The following is a 20,135-nucleotide window of genomic DNA, read 5'->3' on the forward strand; positions in this document are numbered from 1 at the left end:
CCCTATAAAGTCCTATATTCATAAAAAGAACTTAAGCACTACAATGCCCTTTTATCCCCCACACTGGGATCCACAAAGCCCAGGCCCTTTTGCTATTAATACCGTTGTTACTGTGAGTGTCTTATTCCATTGCTTTGGGCATTTAGCAAATTCCTATAGGAGACCCATAGTCCTTCTTTTTTTGCCCCTCTTTTACTGGATGGGGAATGGCTTATCTGGAGCTTGCTTTCCTGCTGGTGTTAAAACCAGCCCACATGGGAAGTTCCCAGGAACATCCCACAGGCACCACAGGGAGGCTAAGCAGGGCAGGAATGCCAGTGAAAATTTGCATCTTCTGTTTCAGGTATCATTAAAAAATGAAGCCCAAATATGCCCAAAATGTGCCAGCAACATCTTCCTGGAGAAGGCACCTGTGAGGTGTGAAAACACAGAAATGTGGCACTGAGGTTTTCAATAAAAATATTATGCCCACCTGACCTCAATATGAGGAACTTATGTCATAAGGAGATGAAAGTGAGGCAAGGGCTAAAGGAAGGTAAATTAAGCATAATAAGGAACAATACTCATCTGCTGTAATGTGTTGACTGCATATGTATCATTTCTGGAGAGAGATTGTGAAGGGATAACTAAATTAATGTCCAGGGAAGACAAATGGGCCCTGAATAAGAACTTGAAGTATTTTAATTAGATTTCGTAAAGAAACTCAGTTCCCTTCTCTTTCCTGGACCATTTGATTGCAGTTTAAGATTACATGAAAAATTCACACTAATCCTTCAGTTTCTGTTTGCAGAAAGACCAGTAGCTCAGGCAGTGAAGAGCACGCAGTTCTCAAGATTCACTCCAGGGGCAAATCCATCTCACAAGCCAAAATTTAACTCTTGGCTAAATAGCTGATGTTCTGTAAGACTACAGCATAAAGACACACATAACTTAAAACATCTCAAATTTCCCATTAGGTCTGCCATGCTGTTCTGTCACCCAGATCAGGGCTTTTGTCTCAACAGCAGCCTTTGGCAAGTGATATTTTTAAACAATTAACACATTTAACATATTTTCCTTCAGAGCTGGCATATTTTCTGAATAAAAGAATATACAGACAGGCCCAATATTACTCCAACCACATTAGTAAGGAAATCTTCATTTTTATGCAGGTTTTTATATCCATCCAATTACTGATGCGTGAATGACTCCAGGTAAAACACTCAATTGCACTGATTCATTTAAGTATTTTCTAAGAAGCATTACATTTAAAAATAAACCTATTCCTATCTATCCAGAAACAGCAGGTAAAACTACAAAGTAAACATGGAAAAGCAAACTTAAAAATTGCAAATGGCTTGACAAATCTGCTTTGCAATTTTATTTTAGACCATGTTACTGCAGTGCTTTACAGGTCAGTTGCCAAATGGCATTAGTCTGCTATATATTCTCCAATCCACAGTATCTGTTCAAGGGTTTTATACTGAAAGCTTCTGAATTTGTCCAAATTCAAAAGAGTACACAAACACAAGCAAAAGTCATTGAAAAAGTTCGAGGATGGGGGATGCTTCAATGGCACCTAGAAAACACTTTTTATATTTTTGTTTGTTTTGGCAGTCCCTCAAAAGACTCAATTTTCTAATCTCCCACGAATCAGAATTCAGAGAAATGAACTGTTAAAGAATGTTACCAGACCTTTTAGATGAAAACATGGCCAAACACAGGCAGCAACAGTAAATAGCTGATATTAAGAGCACCATCTACTGACAGGCAGCACTTTGACAGCCCCAGGGAGTTTTGCAAGGCACTGCATTCTATTGTCTTTCAGCTTTTAGGAATTCAGCTTTGTCTAAGAGGTGTGTCAGTACTTTTCACATTTTCTCACCTGCCCTGTCTCACCTAATACATTTAAGCTGTTCTTCTGCTCCTGGCTCACCAGAGCCCAACTGCTCTGAGATGCAGTAGCACACCTTCCCATTTCTTTCCCATTTCACCTTGTGATTGAAGTTTCCCACATGGAGATGATCACCTCTTGTACACAGCTGCTATACCACCACCTTACAATTATAAATTAACATGTTATCACCAGCTGTTTATGAGGACATTTCCAAAACCTCCTTGGTCAACAGGGGTTTTCCAAACTTAAGTCAAAAACGTTTGAACTGTCCCTACATGAGAAATAATCACCACCTTTGAAGGCTTTCTTCATGCAATGAAATATCCTTCTGTGTTTTCATGGAGAAGATTACGTAGAGATGGATGTTTCCTCCTCACTTGTATCCTGCTGCTGTTTTATTTCTTTGAACACAGTACTACAACCAGTTATTATTTTACTACACACAATTATTAACAGAAGCACATAAGAAAAGGCTGTTTCCTGACACACAAGAAAATATTATTGATATCTACAAATTCTCTTAGCTAATATTATCAGAAAAACCTCTAGGAATGCTATCTAACATCTTGATCACTTCTAAATACAGGCATAAAACACAATAAAGATGCACTGAAGTACTCTGGCACATCATTTGAAAGTACTTGCTAGCACTGTCGCAATTACTTATCATGTGAGATTTGCGTTGCAACAGTGTAAGAGCTAAATCCTTATATATATATATATATATATATATGCTTAAAGAGCATAAAAATAGGAAATCAGAGTAACTTTTCTAACAAAATTCACTGGTCTTAAAGACTTTCACTAATAATCATAAAAACCTTGTGTGATAATTAATTTGAAAAGTGAAAGTAGAGAAGAAATATTCACATATGGTTTTTGTTTTGTTTTGCTTCACTGATTAAAACATTAATAAAACACCTCAAGCTCATCACTTACATTCTTATATTTCATGCTGATTCCAAAGTTCAATGAAACTCAATTTACTGTTCTTACACAATAATCCTTGTCAATCTATTTAGACCAGGATTAAAAGAAAAACAACTGATAGGAGCTTTGCTAAGAGAGAGGCTGCAGTCAATCTGTTTATATATGTGGCAGATTAACAACAATTAACAAAACTATGAGAGGAACTTTCTAATAGGTATGAAAGTTTCAAATTCTGCCTTGTTTCATAGTCCTACTTGCTTATGTCAGCACAGCAGCCTTATTGTTCTTCTGTATTTGTATGCAGCAGCAACAATTTCCTGTTTTTACCTCCTCCTCAATCCTAAGATTTATAAATACAGTGGAATATCCAGACTCATCCTAGAAATTACTCTTCCTTTATACTACATTTCATCCTCTGCAGTCAAATTGCCTCTTGCTGCCCATAACCTGCTAACTTGTCCGATCTCCATCATGCACCCACTATCCCTACAGGCAGCCAATGCTTTCCTTGGCTTTTTCTTTTGAAACTTTGAGCTCAATCATATATTGAAGTGTATGAGATGGATATTCCACTATTTCCCACTATATTGTTCACATAATTGTAACACTGGATGCAGAGGGCTGCTACATTTCTCTGCATAAAAAATACTTGCAAAGTTTTATTGTAAGATCATCCAATTCTCATTTCTTCTGCATTAGAACAAATTGAAGCATTTGGTAAAGATGGTGAAATAGTGTAAAATCAAAATACATTTGGTTATTAATATTACTTCTCTTAAGACTGATATCCACTGTTCATCCTCCAAATCTGATTCAGTCATCCACTAGCTCTATTTAGATTGCATTTCCATGGAGTTTCCTCCCAGCAGCAAAGGCAGCAAAGCAGTACTCTCCTTAACTACTGCCAGCATGGTAAAGTGGTTAAAATAAGCCAAATTAACAAGGAAATGTTGCCAAAGGGGACAGTTCTCAATGGTTACTCTTAATCTACCAGTACAGAGTACCCTATTGCTAATAAAAGCCAAAATGAGATAATTCAGGTGGATGAAAAACTGATCAACTCACTGAAGTCAGAGCTGAGCTGCCAACTCAGTAAAATGAGAGCAAGTAGGGGCTGGGGACTGAAATGTGCTACATCATTAAATGGGGTGCTCTATCATCAGCTTAGTTCAGCTAGGACACACTTCCACTGCATGCCATCGCTTCTCCAGCCTTGTTGAAGCCTTTGTTAGATCCTGAAGGGAAGCAGGTTTGTGGCAACACATGATAACACAACAATCCACAAATCCAGAACAGAAACCTAACAATGGGAGAGGGTTCTGAGAGGAAGAAGGTAATGAGCATGCAGCAAAAAGCAGAAGGCACAGTACGTACAATGGACACACACAACTAAATGAATTTCATCTGAATTTGACAGTTTAATCAACATGCTGAACTCTTACCTGATCTAAGCATTTTATTTGGCACTGTTCTTTTTTTTTTCTCCCATTAGAAAATACTCTTTAAAAATTAAATTATTAATTTATTATACTAAATTATTTCAAGAGAGAGTAAGGGAACATGAAACAGCAGCTAGGAAAAACAAAGCTGATTATTATTCAGGCAAAAAACTTTTCCAAAATAATCTGCTACCAGTCACTATGGACCATTAACTACAGTTTGTAAGCCACAAAACAGCCTTCCCCACAGAAAAAGAAATCCATAATGACAGTTAAATAAGCATGAACCTTAACAAGCACTTCAGATTCTTCTTCTACAGTCAACAATAAAGGCTTCAGGAAAGTTTAGTACACTTGCAGGTTAGCTCATTTTTTATCCTGTCTCAGTTTTCCTCATCAGCTTCACATATTACCACCTAATGCTGAAATGTTGGCAATTTTGACAAGCTATTTGCTCTTCAGGACAAACCTAAAAAAATGCAGAAGTTCCAACTGACAAAAAGAGAAGTAAGCTTGAGACAGTGATATCTGAACAAGAACATACTATTGTCATAGCCTTTACCTCCAGATTTTTTTTTCTATTCAGTCAATAAGTACATTGATTATTTAAAAATATATCTTCAAACCTATCACAAGCTTTATTGAGATAGAAGACAGTATTTTCAGCATAGGTGTGCTGAAGTTCAGTCACATCTACCCTTTAATAATGAAAAGGCATTCACAACATCTTTCACAATATAAAGCATGCTGCTAAGATTGAAAGCAATGAGCCTTGAATGAAAAATGGATTAATAGCAGTTCTAAAACCATCAGGTACAGACTCTATTGTCATGCTTCTGTTTAAAGCAAGGAAAAAAAAGGCAAAAAAGTAGAGAGTGTCTAGGTCAGCCAAGCTGATGCATGCACTTACAGACTTCAGAGGAAAAAGGAAAATTGGCAGAACATAATACCCACTTACAAGATTTTCTTTGTTAAAGATAGAAAAAAGGCCTCAAGATATGCAGTAACTCTACCTTGTTTAGTGCTGAAGGTTTTCTATTTTTAGATATGCATATTAAAGACACATTTAACCCCATAAGTGCAGCTTGATGCCTCACCAAAAGATTAATTCCTAGACATTGGTAGAATTAGAAATATTCATTCTACCAAGTAAATCTTCTGGCAACAGCCTCTTCCAGTAATACCTATGATCTCTGGGTAAGGAACTAGGAGGTAAGGGAGATGGAAAAATTGATGCTCCAGACCATTTAGTGACTGCTAGCAGTTGTGTGAGCAGGAAATTAAATGTTTACATTAGCAAAAACGGCCAATATAACCATTTCCTGTAACCAAAAGAGTTGCCCATCTCCCCAGCAGCCAGGGCTGCACACTCTCGCTGCTTCTACTATTGCAGCTCTTGAGGTTGCAAGAAGAGTCACATCTGTGAGCTGCTGAGGGACATGAGATGGGCACGGCTGCCTCTTGAAACCCATGTTGAGCTTCTCCCACTGCACACATGCAGTCAGACTGCTCGGAAGCCCCAAGCACATTCTGCTAGTTATTCATTCTGAATCAGGCATAGGTGGGGGGGTTTAGCAGCACTGCACCACAGGGATAAGGATCAGCATCTCCCATTTCAGGCAACAGTTTGCAAAGCAAAATTGAATATTACATTAGTCTTAACTGTTGTAGCTAACCCTGACTCAAGTGAACTCTTTGCTCTCCACAGGGGTATGGATGAGAAAAGACACTCATCATCTAGGGAGGGAAAAGATACTCCTCATCTAGACTTTAGGGGCAACATTAGCTTGGCAGGTAAAGTGGAGACTGAAATGGCAGGCAGGAGATGGCTCTGTGTCAATCTGTACAGTCTGACAGGGATGGCAGACTGAAGATGGCAGCTGGAATATTCACAGAATAGAAAAGCACCACAACTTTCCACAAACAGAACGAGAAACAGTTCAAAAGCTAAAGTAAAAAACCTAAAATGTAATCTCTTTTATCTTCTTAAACTGTTGATTTATTGATATAATTGGATACACATGCCCTAATCTTTTAAAGGAAATTTACTTGTGATGTTTCATGCCACTATCACCAATAGTATTTGTCTTTTCCAAGTGTTCAGGAATACATTCAGTACAGGTAGCTCGGTGAGCAGCTGTAGTGAGAGTTGCAGATTGAGCTCTGGGTGGCAGGAGCCTGAGGCAAGAGGCTGAGATCTGGCACCGACCCTTTGCACAGCAAAGGGCCCAGGGACCTGTGGCACCAGCCAGGTGACTCAGAGACACAGCAGGAGCCAGTGACTCAGCAGGAAGAGCCCAGACTTTCCTCTGCTTAGACCATAAGGATACAGAAGCCCAGGGTTTCCTTTGTTTGGGCTCCTTCCTAAGAGGCAGCAACTTGAGTTGTTATTTTGTTATTGCACCACGATGAAATTTTTTAAAGTATCCACAAGTCTGAGATTCTGCTATGGAAAAGACAGGGTAGAGGCAGTAAGGAAACCTGGTCCGACCATCTCAGTGTGGGGGGTGTGGCTGTGAAGGGGCCTCGGTCCCAGCTCAGGTCGTGCTAGCATGACTCCCAGAATGGCTCCTGGATGGTCAGACAGGAAAGTTTCCTCACCACAAGTGCCAAAGGTCTCAGCTACACATTAGCACCTCCCAAATTCAAAGAAACCTGCTATTGTACTGCTTCCTCACTCCAGCTGCCCTCTCATTGTGGACTTCCAATGCTTCTTTCAGTTCAAGAGTCTGTCATACTTGGACATCGTTCTCATTTTTGAACTAACCTTGCGAATTCCAAAAGCAGCTAATGACAATATAAAAGCACACCATCAACATTACTAGAAGCACAGAAGTACTAGAAGTAGGACACAGGCACTTAAAGCCATCCCCAGGCTGAATCACTATATCAAAGTTTCACTTAATGGCATTACAGCCAAGGAAATCCCATGCTACTTATAAATGACTTGGTAAAAAAAGCTAAAAAGGAAAAGGGAAGAATTGTCTCTCATTAAACACAACATTCATCTTATCTTCTGCTTGCCCCACGGATGATACATAGCATCATAGAAAATGCATGCTTTAACATTTGAGAGTTGTTTCCCTGCTCCCTGCAGTGGTACATCAGCAACACAATAATCTGCAGTTGACTGTAGAATTTAGATAAAACCAAATCACTTCTGACTGAAGTCCACATTCAGAAACACCTAAAAAGAACTGGTATTTGAAAAGTATGACACGAGAAAATATTGAAAATCCTCCCTGACATCAGAGGTCATTATTGTTGGCATTTCTGCAGTGCCTAGAGGCCTCTCAGAGCGAAACACCAGTTTACTTCAGTCTCCATGCACCAAATACTTCCAGTCAAAACCAGAGGCATGACAAAGCACCAGTGCAAGCCTCTACCACTACCTACCATGGAAAACAGCTTGAAAATCTGTCCCACAGAGAAGAATGGGAACAACAGCAAATATGCTGCTGCATTTGTTACTCTCAGACACCTTGACCTGAGCAATCAATTGAATGTACATACACATGCAAGAGCCAAAATTTTGTTAGTAAATTTATTCCATATCTCAGGTTTCTAATTTTGTCAGCAAATTTATTCCGTATCTCAGATTTCTACTGAAACAATAGTTTTAACTGGTTCTAGCTAACAACATTCTTCTGTATTTGGGTAAACTGAGCCAGACAGCAAAAGCTTCACTTCTCAAGAGGAGCAAGAGCCTTCTAAAAGTCCAAGACCAATTAAACTAAGAGGGTAAAAATGAAACACACACACACTCCAATAATTTGCTTTTAATCCAAAAGTTAAGACTCTTGTTTTCAGATTACATGGTATTTGCTTGCCAGAATATAATTTTGAACATAACCATATATATGTGAGCAGTCTATCCTAATTATTCCAAGTATGATTTTTGAGGTAAATGCAGCTTCTGAAACAGTCTCCTAATGCAAGATTTCATGTCCATCAGACATGAATAACCATTTCAATATCAAATGCTGAGGCTGGTTAGCCAGTAAGGTAGAGGAAAGAACCGAGTTTGAGATCCAAACACCTAAATTCAAAACAATCCCCAAAATGTAGACAGCTTCAGGTGAGAGGTGCTCACCTCAGACTGAGCCTGATCCCTCTCTGTTCCTCTGAGCACGCTGACAAGATTCCACCAAATATAAGAGGAGTTTACATACCTAGCTTACACATAGACATGTAATTTAAGTTGCCCTCATCAGCAAACTGAACTCTACCCATGGAAACCCAGGGAAAGACAGACCTCACTCTGCCCCAGGCCACCCTTTTCCAGGCTCTTCTAATGAAATTCCTTCCCTTCTTAGTGGTGATAACACAAGAAACTCCTTCCACACACTATCAAGACTACTACAGGCCTGTCACCGCAGGCCCCCAGCCAGGTACTAATTAGCATTGAATCCATGAAGGGGTGATCGATGCAACACACGAGGGGTCACCAACTGTCACCCCTGGAGACAGATCACAGTTACCTCTCTAGGAGGGCAGAAGGTGTCCAATCCATCTTGCAGGGAACGCTGGAGGTCAGCCTGACAGAGAGATCCAGATGGTCTCCAGTTCGTGCCAGACACACAGCTGGGGTCAGTAATAGTCACCCCAATCTGTCTGTGCCCTCGAAGGGGTCAGCAGTGTCAGGCCGATGTTCGAACACACTTCAGAGGAGCCATCAAAAAATCAAGGCAGTGTGTTCATCCACACACGAGGGGTCACCAATTGTCACCCCTGGAGGCCCCCAGCCGGGTAATAATTAGCACTGACTCCATGAAGGGGTGATTGATGCAACACACAAGGGGTCACCAATCAGTCCCACACTCCTTTTGTGACTATGACACTTCTCACACCCAGTTCTCCTCTCTATGTTATTTTTTTAAATGGAAAGGACAAAAATTCCCACTTGTAGAGAAAGTTGGAGGTGATTCTGCCCCTCTACTCTGCTCTGGTGAGGCCCCACCTGCAGCGCTGCATCCAGCTCCGGGGTCCCCAGCACAGAAGGACATGGACCAGTTGAAGTGAGTCCAGAAGAGGTCACCAAGATGATTAGCAGGATGGAGCACCTCTCCTGTGAGGAAAGGCTGGGAGAATTGGGATTATTCAGCCTGAAGAAGAGAAGGCGCTGGGTGACCTAATTGCAGCCTTCCAGTACCTGAAAGGAGCCTTCAAGGGAAATGGAGGAGACTTTTTACAAGGACATGTAGTGACAGGAGAAGGGAGAATGGCTTCAAACTGAAAGACAATAGGTAATAAACTGAAAGACAATTAGAAAAAATTTCTTACTGTAAGGGTGGCGAGCACTGGCACAGGTTGCCCAGAGAAGCTGTGGATGCCCCATTCCCGAAGCGTTCAAGGCCAGACTGGATGGAGCTCTGAGCAATCTGGTCTAGTGAAAGGTGTCCCTGCCCATGCCAGGGTGGCTGGAACAAGATCATCTTTATGGTTGCTACCAAAACCAACGGTTCTGTGATTCTCTAGTGACTATAGCAACTGCCAGCAAACACATGAGGCAGATTAATAAAATAAATTATATTATATTTATGAGTTATAACTCAGGCAAAATATACCATTTGCAGACCTGTGGTGTCAGCAGTGGAGCATCTTCCATTTTAAATGCTAAATTGGTTCCATGATACATTTTGTAGCCCCTCTAATCACAATGCTATCATTTTCTTGACCAGGCAATTCCTATATTTTTCCATCCCCAACAAGGCAGCTGTGTTGTTAAAATACTGCTTTATTTTTGAAGCCCTTAAAGTAGCTTCAAAGTGGAAGCAGAGGGTTTGGATGGCTTTATGAAACAGCTTCACAATGAGGCAAGCAGCAAAACTGGCACTGTAAGTACAATATGCATACACATGCTGTATGTAATTGCTTTTTCCTCTAAAGGCCATTCCATCTTTTTATCTATATTTCTTTTTCCCTGAAGTGAAGTTTTAAACAAGGTGTCTACATGTGTCTACATGTGTCTATAGTATTAGACATCCCACTTATTTCTAGAGTGCTACCACAGCTTTTTACTGCTTATGTTTGCTAATATGTACTGCAATTGCTGCTCCTTTTCACACTAGTGTAATGGGAAAGAACACAAATTTCACACTGATAGTTTTCACAGGACAACAGGAGCCAGATCAGACTACACTTCCCTCCTTATGCTCTCTCAGCTGCCTCTTTGTAACCATCTGCTCAAGGCAGCCCTATGCAAGGACTGTCTCTCTGCAACAGAAGCCACCTCATTGCTGTGCGTTTGTGCAGCCCCAAGCACACCTCAGGGTCACAGACTGCACCGCTTCCCAGGGGCCAACACTTTGATGTCCTCCATATGAAAGCACTTGCATGCATGCAACTACCCAAAATGTTTTCATCCTTGATTTTTTCTGAAAGTCACAGCCCAACTGTTAAAAAATCCAGCTGTAAAATCCTAACAAATTCCTCTTCCTAATATCACCTGATGGACTGAAGTCATCAATAGAACATGCTTGTACAGGTGAACTTCAAAAAGGCCTTTTGTTCAGAAGGTCAATCAACCGTGTCTTTGTGAATAAACTTCATCTGTTCTACTTATACCACCTAAGAGCTAAGAATTAGTCTGAGTTCATTATTTTGATTTCCTGTGGGGAGAAAACCAATAAGAAAATAATCCCACTTTGAGATGAGGGGCAAAGGAGAAGGACACAAATGGTCCTTTCCACCTGCTGGACAGAGCACAACACACTAACTTGTCAAGATCTCCCACTTCCAAATGGATGCTGTCAGCAGAGGAGATGACATTTTTCAGAATCCCCAGGCATGCAGTCATTGTCAACAGAATGAACAGGAGAAGCCAGATCTTTTATGCTGAATGGAGAAACCTTGCTGTAAAAATGTGGGCCTTCATATTAAACTATTTATAGCAAGAATGGATGATACAGCAATAGCAAAAATCACGCTACAACAAGAATATACTTGGATTTTGAATCAGACATTTGTCCTCCTGTGGTAAGCTGGTGGTAAAACCCCAACAGAGAGAGATGTTTCATGTTTTTCTTGGTTGTGAGAGTGTGGATTATGAACTAAGCAGCTGTATTTTGCACTACAGGTAGGGTTACTTCAGCACTTCATTCTCTCCTATAAAATCCCAGAATGATAAACAAAACATCACTCTCAGTGGCTTGAAATGCACAAAGTCACCCAGCACTGCTGTTTCACAGCTCAGGAAAAGAGGTTTGTTCACTGCATGGTTCTGAAACTTCAGGCTTCAGCCAGAGGTCACAATTGTGAATGACAAGCTGAGAGAGGGACACACACACATCAAACATTTCAGCCCCTGATTTACATGGATACTTATAACTATGCAACACATGAAAAGTGCATTGAATATTAGGATAGAAGCAGACACAGTAATTATTGTGTATTACTAATAGTCACAGAATGAGACACTAGAAAGGCATATTGTCCTGAAGTGCAATTATTTCAGCTATGTGATAGTAGCATTTACCAAATGTTTTTAAACCCACTTCAGATATATTCTACCCTGAGATTCTGTGCCCATTTTTGTTAGTCATAAAGAAGACCCAATACAGTAAGTGGTGTTTTGTCACTATCACAGTCAGAGTTGGGAGAGGGAAAAAAATTCACATTCACACCTAATCTATTGACTTCCATAGTGGTGATCTGATGTGGACAGTGGAAATCTGTTAACTACTTTTCCACAAAAGTAAGCTAAGAAAAGCAAACTATGTATCAGTAAAGTAACATTTCCCCAGCCAGGGTCAGTACCTCACTCAGAAACACACAGAGATCTGCAATTCAAACACCCTGACACACAATTTTAAAGCAAAATCTGGAGGAGCTGAACAGCCCAGTTGGGATTTTGCTGAACCTTCACTTCAACAGAAAAAATGTTTCTTTACTTTAATCAGTCCAATCTGGGGTTTTTTTTCCCCATATCCTGTGGCCACCAGAAGTCTCACAAGAGGAAGATAATAGGAAGACAACTCAAAATGGTAAAACCTCGTTGCCCCAGTTCAGTGAGCATTGGTGTTTCTCAACTGCAAAAAAAAAGTTAAAAAAAAGGGGGCGGGGGGGGGAATATAGAATGGTTTGGGTTGGAAGGGACCATAATGATTATCTAGTCCCAACCCCCTGCCATGGGATCAGATTGCTTAGAGCCTCACCCAGACTGGCCTAATACAGTTTTTCTCATCCAACCCATTTGATAAGCTTGACCAAAAAGGATAAACACTGTGAAGCAGAAGCCACTGATTAAAAAAACAGAGAATTCTTCTAGAAAATTACTTTTCCTAGTCTCTTGTTAGAGAACAGTACCAAGAATTTTTTTTTTATTTAAATAACTGACAGAATTTTAATATTTCTAGGAATTCTGTAACACCTTTATTACTTAAAGTCCTTACTCTCCTGCTTCAACTTTTCACCACATGTTTGACACCCCCCACCCCTCCCAAACACTTGCTGATCAGAGCAGATCCTCCCAGGGAAGCCAGAGGAGCTGTTTCCACCCCAGTCAGTTCTGAACAGAGCCCAGTAAGCTGAGATGAATTCTTATCCTCTTGGTACTGAGTTCAGTCAGCCCTTCAGTGTTATTCAATATAATTTCAAAAAAAAGGGGGATTTTTAAGAAAGCAAAAGCAACTAAAAGAACTAATGAGTTACACTGCAACAAAACATAGTCTACTGATGCCTATGTAGCACTTATCAACAGAAGACAAGAGAAAAGCTTCTCACTTCTTTTAACAGTTTCTTTTCATAGTTTTCATGAACATTTTAAAGAACTGTTAATTTCTCTCGAGTCAGATAAAAAAACCTGCAATTGCTAACACAACGTAAAAAGCCTAACAGCAGTACTTGCCATTAAAAAGCCTTTATTATTTGCTATTGCTGCTACCACATAGTGAGACAAAATGTGTCACCAGGTATGCATGCACACCTTACTTAGGAAAGAAAATTCCCTGAATAAACAGCCTCCTAATGAGCAACAGCCCAGATTTGGGTCTCATGCTCACCAAGGCTCAACAAGGCTTTGTGAGTGCATCATGCCGGAGGACTTGATAACAAGTCAACACTGCTGCAAAAGATAATTTTCTGAATCTCCTTAGAAAAGCTGCCTTCTGTTAAAGCCTATACTCAGAGAAGTACAGGATTCCAAAAGTATACCAAAACCTTTGTTACCTTGTTTTTAACAGAACTCTACTCTGTGACTATGGTATTAAAACCAAACAGATGAGACATAAGAGCCAGAAATAGAATTTCAATTAAAAAAGATAAGAATTCCAGAAAACACACAACAGTGGTTAAATATAGGTGGTAAAGAAATAATTTCTATTTTTAAAATGTATATTAAAAAACCATCCTTGCTTTCCCCAGTGACTTTTACTGCTCTGTGAAAGTGACCACTCAACTGCCTGAATTGTTTTTATATATCAGGAATGCTGAAAAATCAGTTACTGATCAAGAAAATGTGTATATTGTTATTCCTTAATAAAAAATGAAGCATTTTTACACTTCATATCTTTTCCTTACTTTGTATAATATCCTGTATATTTTCAGAGTCTGACTAGATTATAGACATTAGTTTAATCTTGCTGGTTTTGGACTTGCTCGTATTTGTAACAAGGTGGTTCCTCAGGGAACCAGCTGAGGGAGACTAAGATCATTGTTCCATTTTGCATTTTAATTCTACCTCAGTCAGCCTATAAATACTAGATTCTATATTCATCAGGAACTTATAAATGAGTGATCCTTCACTGGAGCTACACTTTCTGTTGTCTGCATTCCAAATATAGAATCAAACACTTGTACTCCCATATTTACATTAGAGTAGCTGCATAAAAAGGAACTTTAAATCTGTCTGTAACCCAGGACAGAAAAGAAAGGACACACTTCATTACAAAGGAGATTTTCTTTGGACAGCAAAACCAGATGTTTAAAGTGCTGGAAGTGATCTTGATGACAAATTAGAAAGCTGAAAGTAGGAACAAGAGCCTAGGAGGCATCTTAAATTATATTAAATACATTGGACTGCTATGTGCAACACAGGTCTCACTACTGTGAATATGAGGTATGTGTTAATATTATTTGAATACACAGAACTGCAAAGAAATCCTTTTTAAAAACAACTGTGCAATGGAAATATAAAGCAAATGGCTCTGATCACAATGTTTTATTTACAGAACTTCCTGAATTCCTGCTCATCTTTCCACTGTACATATATGATTGCATGGATGAAGTTTCCTAATGGCAGCTTAATTCAACTCTTAAAGCTACACTAGCTGAAGTCCAACTCCATATTCACATTTTAGAGGACAAAGCAAAACAATATTTAAAGTTAAGGCAGAGCAAGCCAGAAAAGACAGGCCACCTCAGGCTATAACGTATGAATCCAGATGAAAAACGTCACTGAATTTCTACACACATAAAAGACAAAGTTACTAAAAAGGCAATAAAGCAATAAAATTAGAAAAAATAGTCCATTCCATTTGCTTGATGCACTTATGCTAAAATTATTCCATTAAGCAAAAATTCAGTTTGTTTGTTTGTTTTTAAATCTGAAGCATGCCCAGTTTTCTAAATAAAGCTACTGCAATCAGATGTGGGAAACCAACAGTGGATTTCAGTACTTTGATAGCACTTGCCCATTTGAGAGCATACTTACCCTCTTCCCCAGCCATCTCCAGCAAGGACAGCCTGTTTCACATTCATCAGTCCAACAATCACAGCTCAGACACTGAAAGCAACCTCCCTTACATTAAATCACTGATGTATTTCACTCTGATTTTTCATTAGGGTATGTCTTTTGCAAGCAAAGACAAGTTTGATATGACCTTATTCCATGTCAGCTACACAAGCCCATTCTCAATTGGGAGCCCTATTGCACCATTTAGCTTCTTCACTCCCAAGTTTGTATGTCTCCAAGTTTAACACACCTTCTCAGCTTTCAATACAGGGCAGATTTTCATCTGCTGATGTTGAGACATGAGCAGGGTTAGTTTGCCTTTGTGAACAGCTAGACAAATGCCTTATTAGCTGAGCTTTGTCTCAAAACTCATCCAATATCTGGTGGTCTTGTTATCAAATGGATATTTCAAAGCAGTAATCACAAACCTGTTCTCTAAGGGTTCATGACAAATCAGCAAAGTGCTTGATATATGGTGTTTGGCACCATCCCTGGATGTGTTCAAAAAAAGACTGGATATGGCACTTGGTGCCATGGTTTAGTTAAGGTGTTTAGGGCATGGGTTGGACTTGATGATCTTGAAGGTCTCTTCCAACCTAGTCATTCTGTGATTCTGTGTGATAAATGGCCACCAAACAGATTGCAAGTAGCCGGGTTTTTTTAATTGCTGCAAGCCTGTAATGGAGGATCTAGTTTGATGTATTAAGTCAGAATGAAATTAGTTAAATGGTATTAATTTAAATTTATATTTATATAAATTTAAATTAAATAAATATTTATATTTAAACTAGATATTGTAGATAAAAATTAGAATGGAGAATTCATACCAAGCCTTTATTGTCAAGGCAATCGCTCAAAACATTTAATACTATTTGATTCTAAGAGTGAAATACATCACAACCATATGTGTATTATTTTTTAGGTTTATTGTACTGTCGGCAGTAGGAAATACTTCTATTTGTTTAGTCATTGAAATAATTTCTATTGCCTTTTTGAACCTGTTAGAAAAAAAGACACTAATTTTATTTGCTCTAATAACTCTCAAAGTGTCAGATTCAATAAAGACTCAATTTTCCACTCTGCAGAAATTACCCCCAAACTCCTGGTTTTAGGCCTTTAAGAATCAAAAATACTGATAAGGCTTTTAAAGAATGTTTCCCAATTATTTTATAACATTCTCTTATCTTTCCTTTGACCCTGAGACCAGCTTCCTTGGTTAGAGCCTCGTGCTAGTAATGCTAAGCTTGTGGGTTCAACCCCTGTATGGGCCATACACTTAAGAGCTGGATTTGATGATCCTTGTGGGATCCCTTCCAACTCAGAATATTCTGTGATTCCAGTTAAAAATGTATCTAATATGACAAATTATTGTCCTATACCAGAGTATCTTGAGTACACACATTCACTTGCACTTGGTAGTTATGTCTGCTGCTCATACAAGAAGTAGAAGCTTATGAGTAAGAACAGACATATTTGTTTTCAGGAACTCATCTCTAAATTACTTTTGCTTACTGTCATATCACACATGGAAGAACTGGCCTGGTATTTTACCTAAAATGAGTTAACAGATTATTAAAATCAGTCACCCATATAAAAATCCATATATTCATATATCTATAGAACTTTTCTCCTCCTTTACCTGCCCCAAGAAAAAATAAATATGCAAAAAAAAAAAAAAAAAAAAAAAAAAAAAACCAAACAAAAAAAACAAACCCACAAAAAAAACACCCTCAAGAAAAACATTTCTGTGCCAATTCTGCTTGTTACCCAAGTCATTTGAAAAAAAGAGTCTCCACAGTGTCTGAAAAAGAGAGAACCCATTACTTTAATTATCTTCATTTAGAGAAAAACAGAATAGTGCAATATCCAAGATGTGTGTATGCTACAGCTCCACAGCAGTACCTTGCTTCTGTAACACCCACTTCCTCAGACTGCTATTTTTACACCTTTATATGTCTTTAACAGGATGATAAATGCCTTTTAAGCAAAAGAAAGGACTTCAAGAAGCTTGGATTCTTAAAGACTCACCAAAATAAATAAGAAGGCAATCCTACCTACCTTAGATATTTCCGGCTCCACTTGTCTCTTGGGGGTGTCTTTTGACTCCGGTCCTTTTGGAGTACCAGTGTTCTTAACCGTGAGCGAATCAACTCCTTCGCCTTCAAGCTGCAGGTTAATACCTTCTGTGGGGACAGGGTGATCAATACCATTTGGATTCAGATTGCAATGGATAGCTGGGAAAAAAATATGAGAAACATTGTTTTAGGAAAGAAGAACCCAACGGTTCAAACATTTAGCACAAACTACTGAGAAGTGCCATGTGGTAACCAGAGCTGTGTCAGACCAAAGCAAATGAACCATCTGTACCTTGATGTGGATTCAAGGTGAGATATTTGAGAAAGAAAGTGAGAGGAATGCAGCACTGTATAAATTTATTTAGTGCAGGCTACCGTGTGGAACTGTGCTCTCCTGGATTCACTGGAGCATCCAAGACCCTCAGTGTAGAGCTTTTCTTAAATGTTCATCATCCAACCACACCTTTTTTTTTCCTTTCTAGGCAAACAAGTTGAAGGTTTTCTATTACATTTTAAATTCCTACAACATTCTAGATCTTAAAGAATGTGGGATAAGTAAGCCATGCACAAAAAAAAGTCAGCAAGTCAGTCTCTGTACAGAGTAATGACTTATTCAGCTGATTATCTCTCCTTCAGTCCTTTGTACCACTGCAAGTTACCACCTACACCATCCTAACAAGCAAGAGAGATGTACTCTCTGGGAGTATATAATGAGGTAGAGACTAATGACAGCAGAATAAGGAAAGCATCCAGAGGAAAAAATAAAACAAATGCAAACCACAGAACAGAAATGCCCATTAAGAACTAGGGCAGTAGCTTGTTTTCTGCCCAAATTTTCACAGTTTCAGCACTCACACACATCGTAGTGATTTTAAGAATGTGTGGATCCTGAGACAACTTCCCCTTTATGTGACTGATTTTTGCATTTATGTTCCTGCATAACTGGGCTACTTTTAGCACTACTTGTAATTAATGGTCCCAAATTCCCCTGTGTACAAAAGAACTTTGCTCAGATACTGTGGTGCAATGTTTGACAGATCTGAATAGAAACCTAAACTACAATGTTCAGCCAAAATAAAAGGTGCCCTTTTACTCTTGCTTGACTTAGAAGCAAAGGATGGGGAGCTGGGGAAGAAATCAGAACTACCAGCTTCTACCAGCTACAGATAAGCACTTAAAAGCCTCTCACAGGAAACTGGCTCAAGCTTCCAGTGAAAGCAATGGGTTCTTTAACTATAGCACCTCTTGAAAATCTATTCAGCTTAAATCCTGGAGTCTTAATTGAAAACTTTGAGCCTAAGTTACAGGAATTCCTTGGTACAGAATTAAAGCAGAGGCCAAAATGTTGACCATTTTCCCTTAGGATCTTTAAAAACATCCAAATATTTCTAAAAGATAAGTGATCTCTGCAACCAGTACAATACCTACATCTGCAAGCCAAGGACAGGAACACCTCTTGTGGGAACTTAAATTTATTCTGTGGTTTCTATTTACATCAGTGTGCCTCAAGACACAAAAAAATATCTCTCTCCTAGCTTATATCCACCTACTATTATCCAGCTCCTCTAGATCATATTTACCTACCCAAAAGAAACAACTACTAACAACTTCTTTGCCTATCCTCCAGACCACGGAAAGATAGATGTGATCCACCAAGACTATTTTCACAGCACAATGAGAATGAAAACTGTTCTGTTAGTAACTCAATTAATTCCTCCCTGTACAAAAAATGTAAATGTATCTTAACTGACCTGTAAAAGTACTCCCAGCACAACCTGCTCCAACAAGGGCTGATCAGCAGCGAAAAGACATTTGGTATCAAATATGATCCATAAAAATTCCTCCAACTGTCTTTGGCAAGGATTTTCCCTAGCTGAATAGGAAGACTCCTAGAGACACCTTTGGAACCCTAACACACTACAGCAACATTCAGAAGCAAGCAGTTTTTGGCTGTCAGCCCAGTTCCAGTGCTCACCAAAGAGAAATTAGGTAGCACAGTGGGACTTAAACTGCCTGGAAGAACACTGCCAGCAGCAAGTCTCCTGTGAATTGCAACTCCTCCCTTCCCAGTGCCCCCAAACAATAGAGATTAGGGAGAAGGGTGACATGGGATGAACAAGGAGACCCTTCTGGGTTATAGCACTAATTTACCATGCATTAGAGGGAGCAAATGATACAGGTTTCAATACCATGATGACTGATCTTATCTCCTATGTATAACCACATGACACACTTGGGGGATGAGGGAAAGGCTGTGGATGTTGTCTACATGGACTTTAGTAAAGCCTTTGATACTGTCTCCCACAGCCTTCTCTTGGCGAAATGGCTTTTCATGGCTTGGATTGGTGTACTGTTCACTGGGTAAAAACCTGGCTGAGTGGCCGGGCCCAGAGAGTGGTAGTGAATGGAGTTATATAAAGCTGGTGATTGGTCACAAGTGGTGTTCCCCATGGCCAGTTCTATTTAATATCTATCAACAGTCTGGATGAGGGGATCAAGGGTACCCTCAAAAAGTTTGCAGATGACACCAAGTTGGTTGGGAGTGTTGATCTGCTGGAAGGTAGGAGGGATCTACAGAGGGATCTAGACAGGCTGGATCAGTGGCCTGGAGGCCAGTGGTGTGAGGTTCAACAAGACCAAGTGCTGGATCCTGCATTTGGGTCACAACAACCCCATGCAGTCCTACAGGCTGGGGAACAGTGGCTGGAAAGCTGCCCTTGGAAAAGGACCTGGGGGGTGCTGGTCAACAGGGACTGAACATGAGCCAGTGTGTGCCCAGATGGCCAAGAAGGCCAATGGCATCCTGGCCTGGATTAGATACAGTGTGGCCAGCAGGACCTGGGCAGGGATCGTCCCCCGGTACTCAGCACTGGTGAGGCCACACCTCAAATGCTGTGTCACTCACTACAAGAAGGACATTCAGGGGCTGGAGCACATCCAGAGAAGGGCAACGGAGCTGGGGAAGGGTCTGGAGCACAAGTCTGATGAGGAACAGCTGAGGGAGTTGGGGGTGTTTGGCCTGGAGAAAAGGAGGCTCAGGGGAGACCTTATCACTCTCTACAAGTGCCTGACAGGAGGCTGTAGCCAGGTGGGGATCGGTCTCTTCCCACTGTAACAAGTGACAGGATCAGAGGAAAACTCCT

General features: G+C 39.9%; 1 protein-coding gene across 4 annotated transcripts in view; it reads right to left on the reverse strand.

Moving 5' to 3' along the window:
* The window catches only part of SAMD12 (sterile alpha motif domain containing 12), a 193,941-nt gene that overhangs the window by 159,082 nt on the left and 14,724 nt on the right, over positions 1 to 20,135 (reverse strand). For all 4 annotated transcript variants that reach the window (XR_008440291.1, XM_053996459.1, XM_053996374.1 and 1 more), the window contains exon 2: positions 16,976 to 17,151. Coding sequence is in view for 3 of the 4 variants with exons in the window: in XM_053996459.1 (XP_053852434.1) it covers positions 16,976 to 17,151 (176 nt within the window). In the remaining variant the exon portion in view is untranslated. The remainder of the gene's footprint in view (positions 1 to 16,975; positions 17,152 to 20,135) is intronic.

This window comes from Vidua macroura, chromosome 1, assembly GCF_024509145.1.
Source record: "Vidua macroura isolate BioBank_ID:100142 chromosome 1, ASM2450914v1, whole genome shotgun sequence".
Classification (NCBI taxonomy): domain Eukaryota; kingdom Metazoa; phylum Chordata; class Aves; order Passeriformes; family Viduidae; genus Vidua; species Vidua macroura.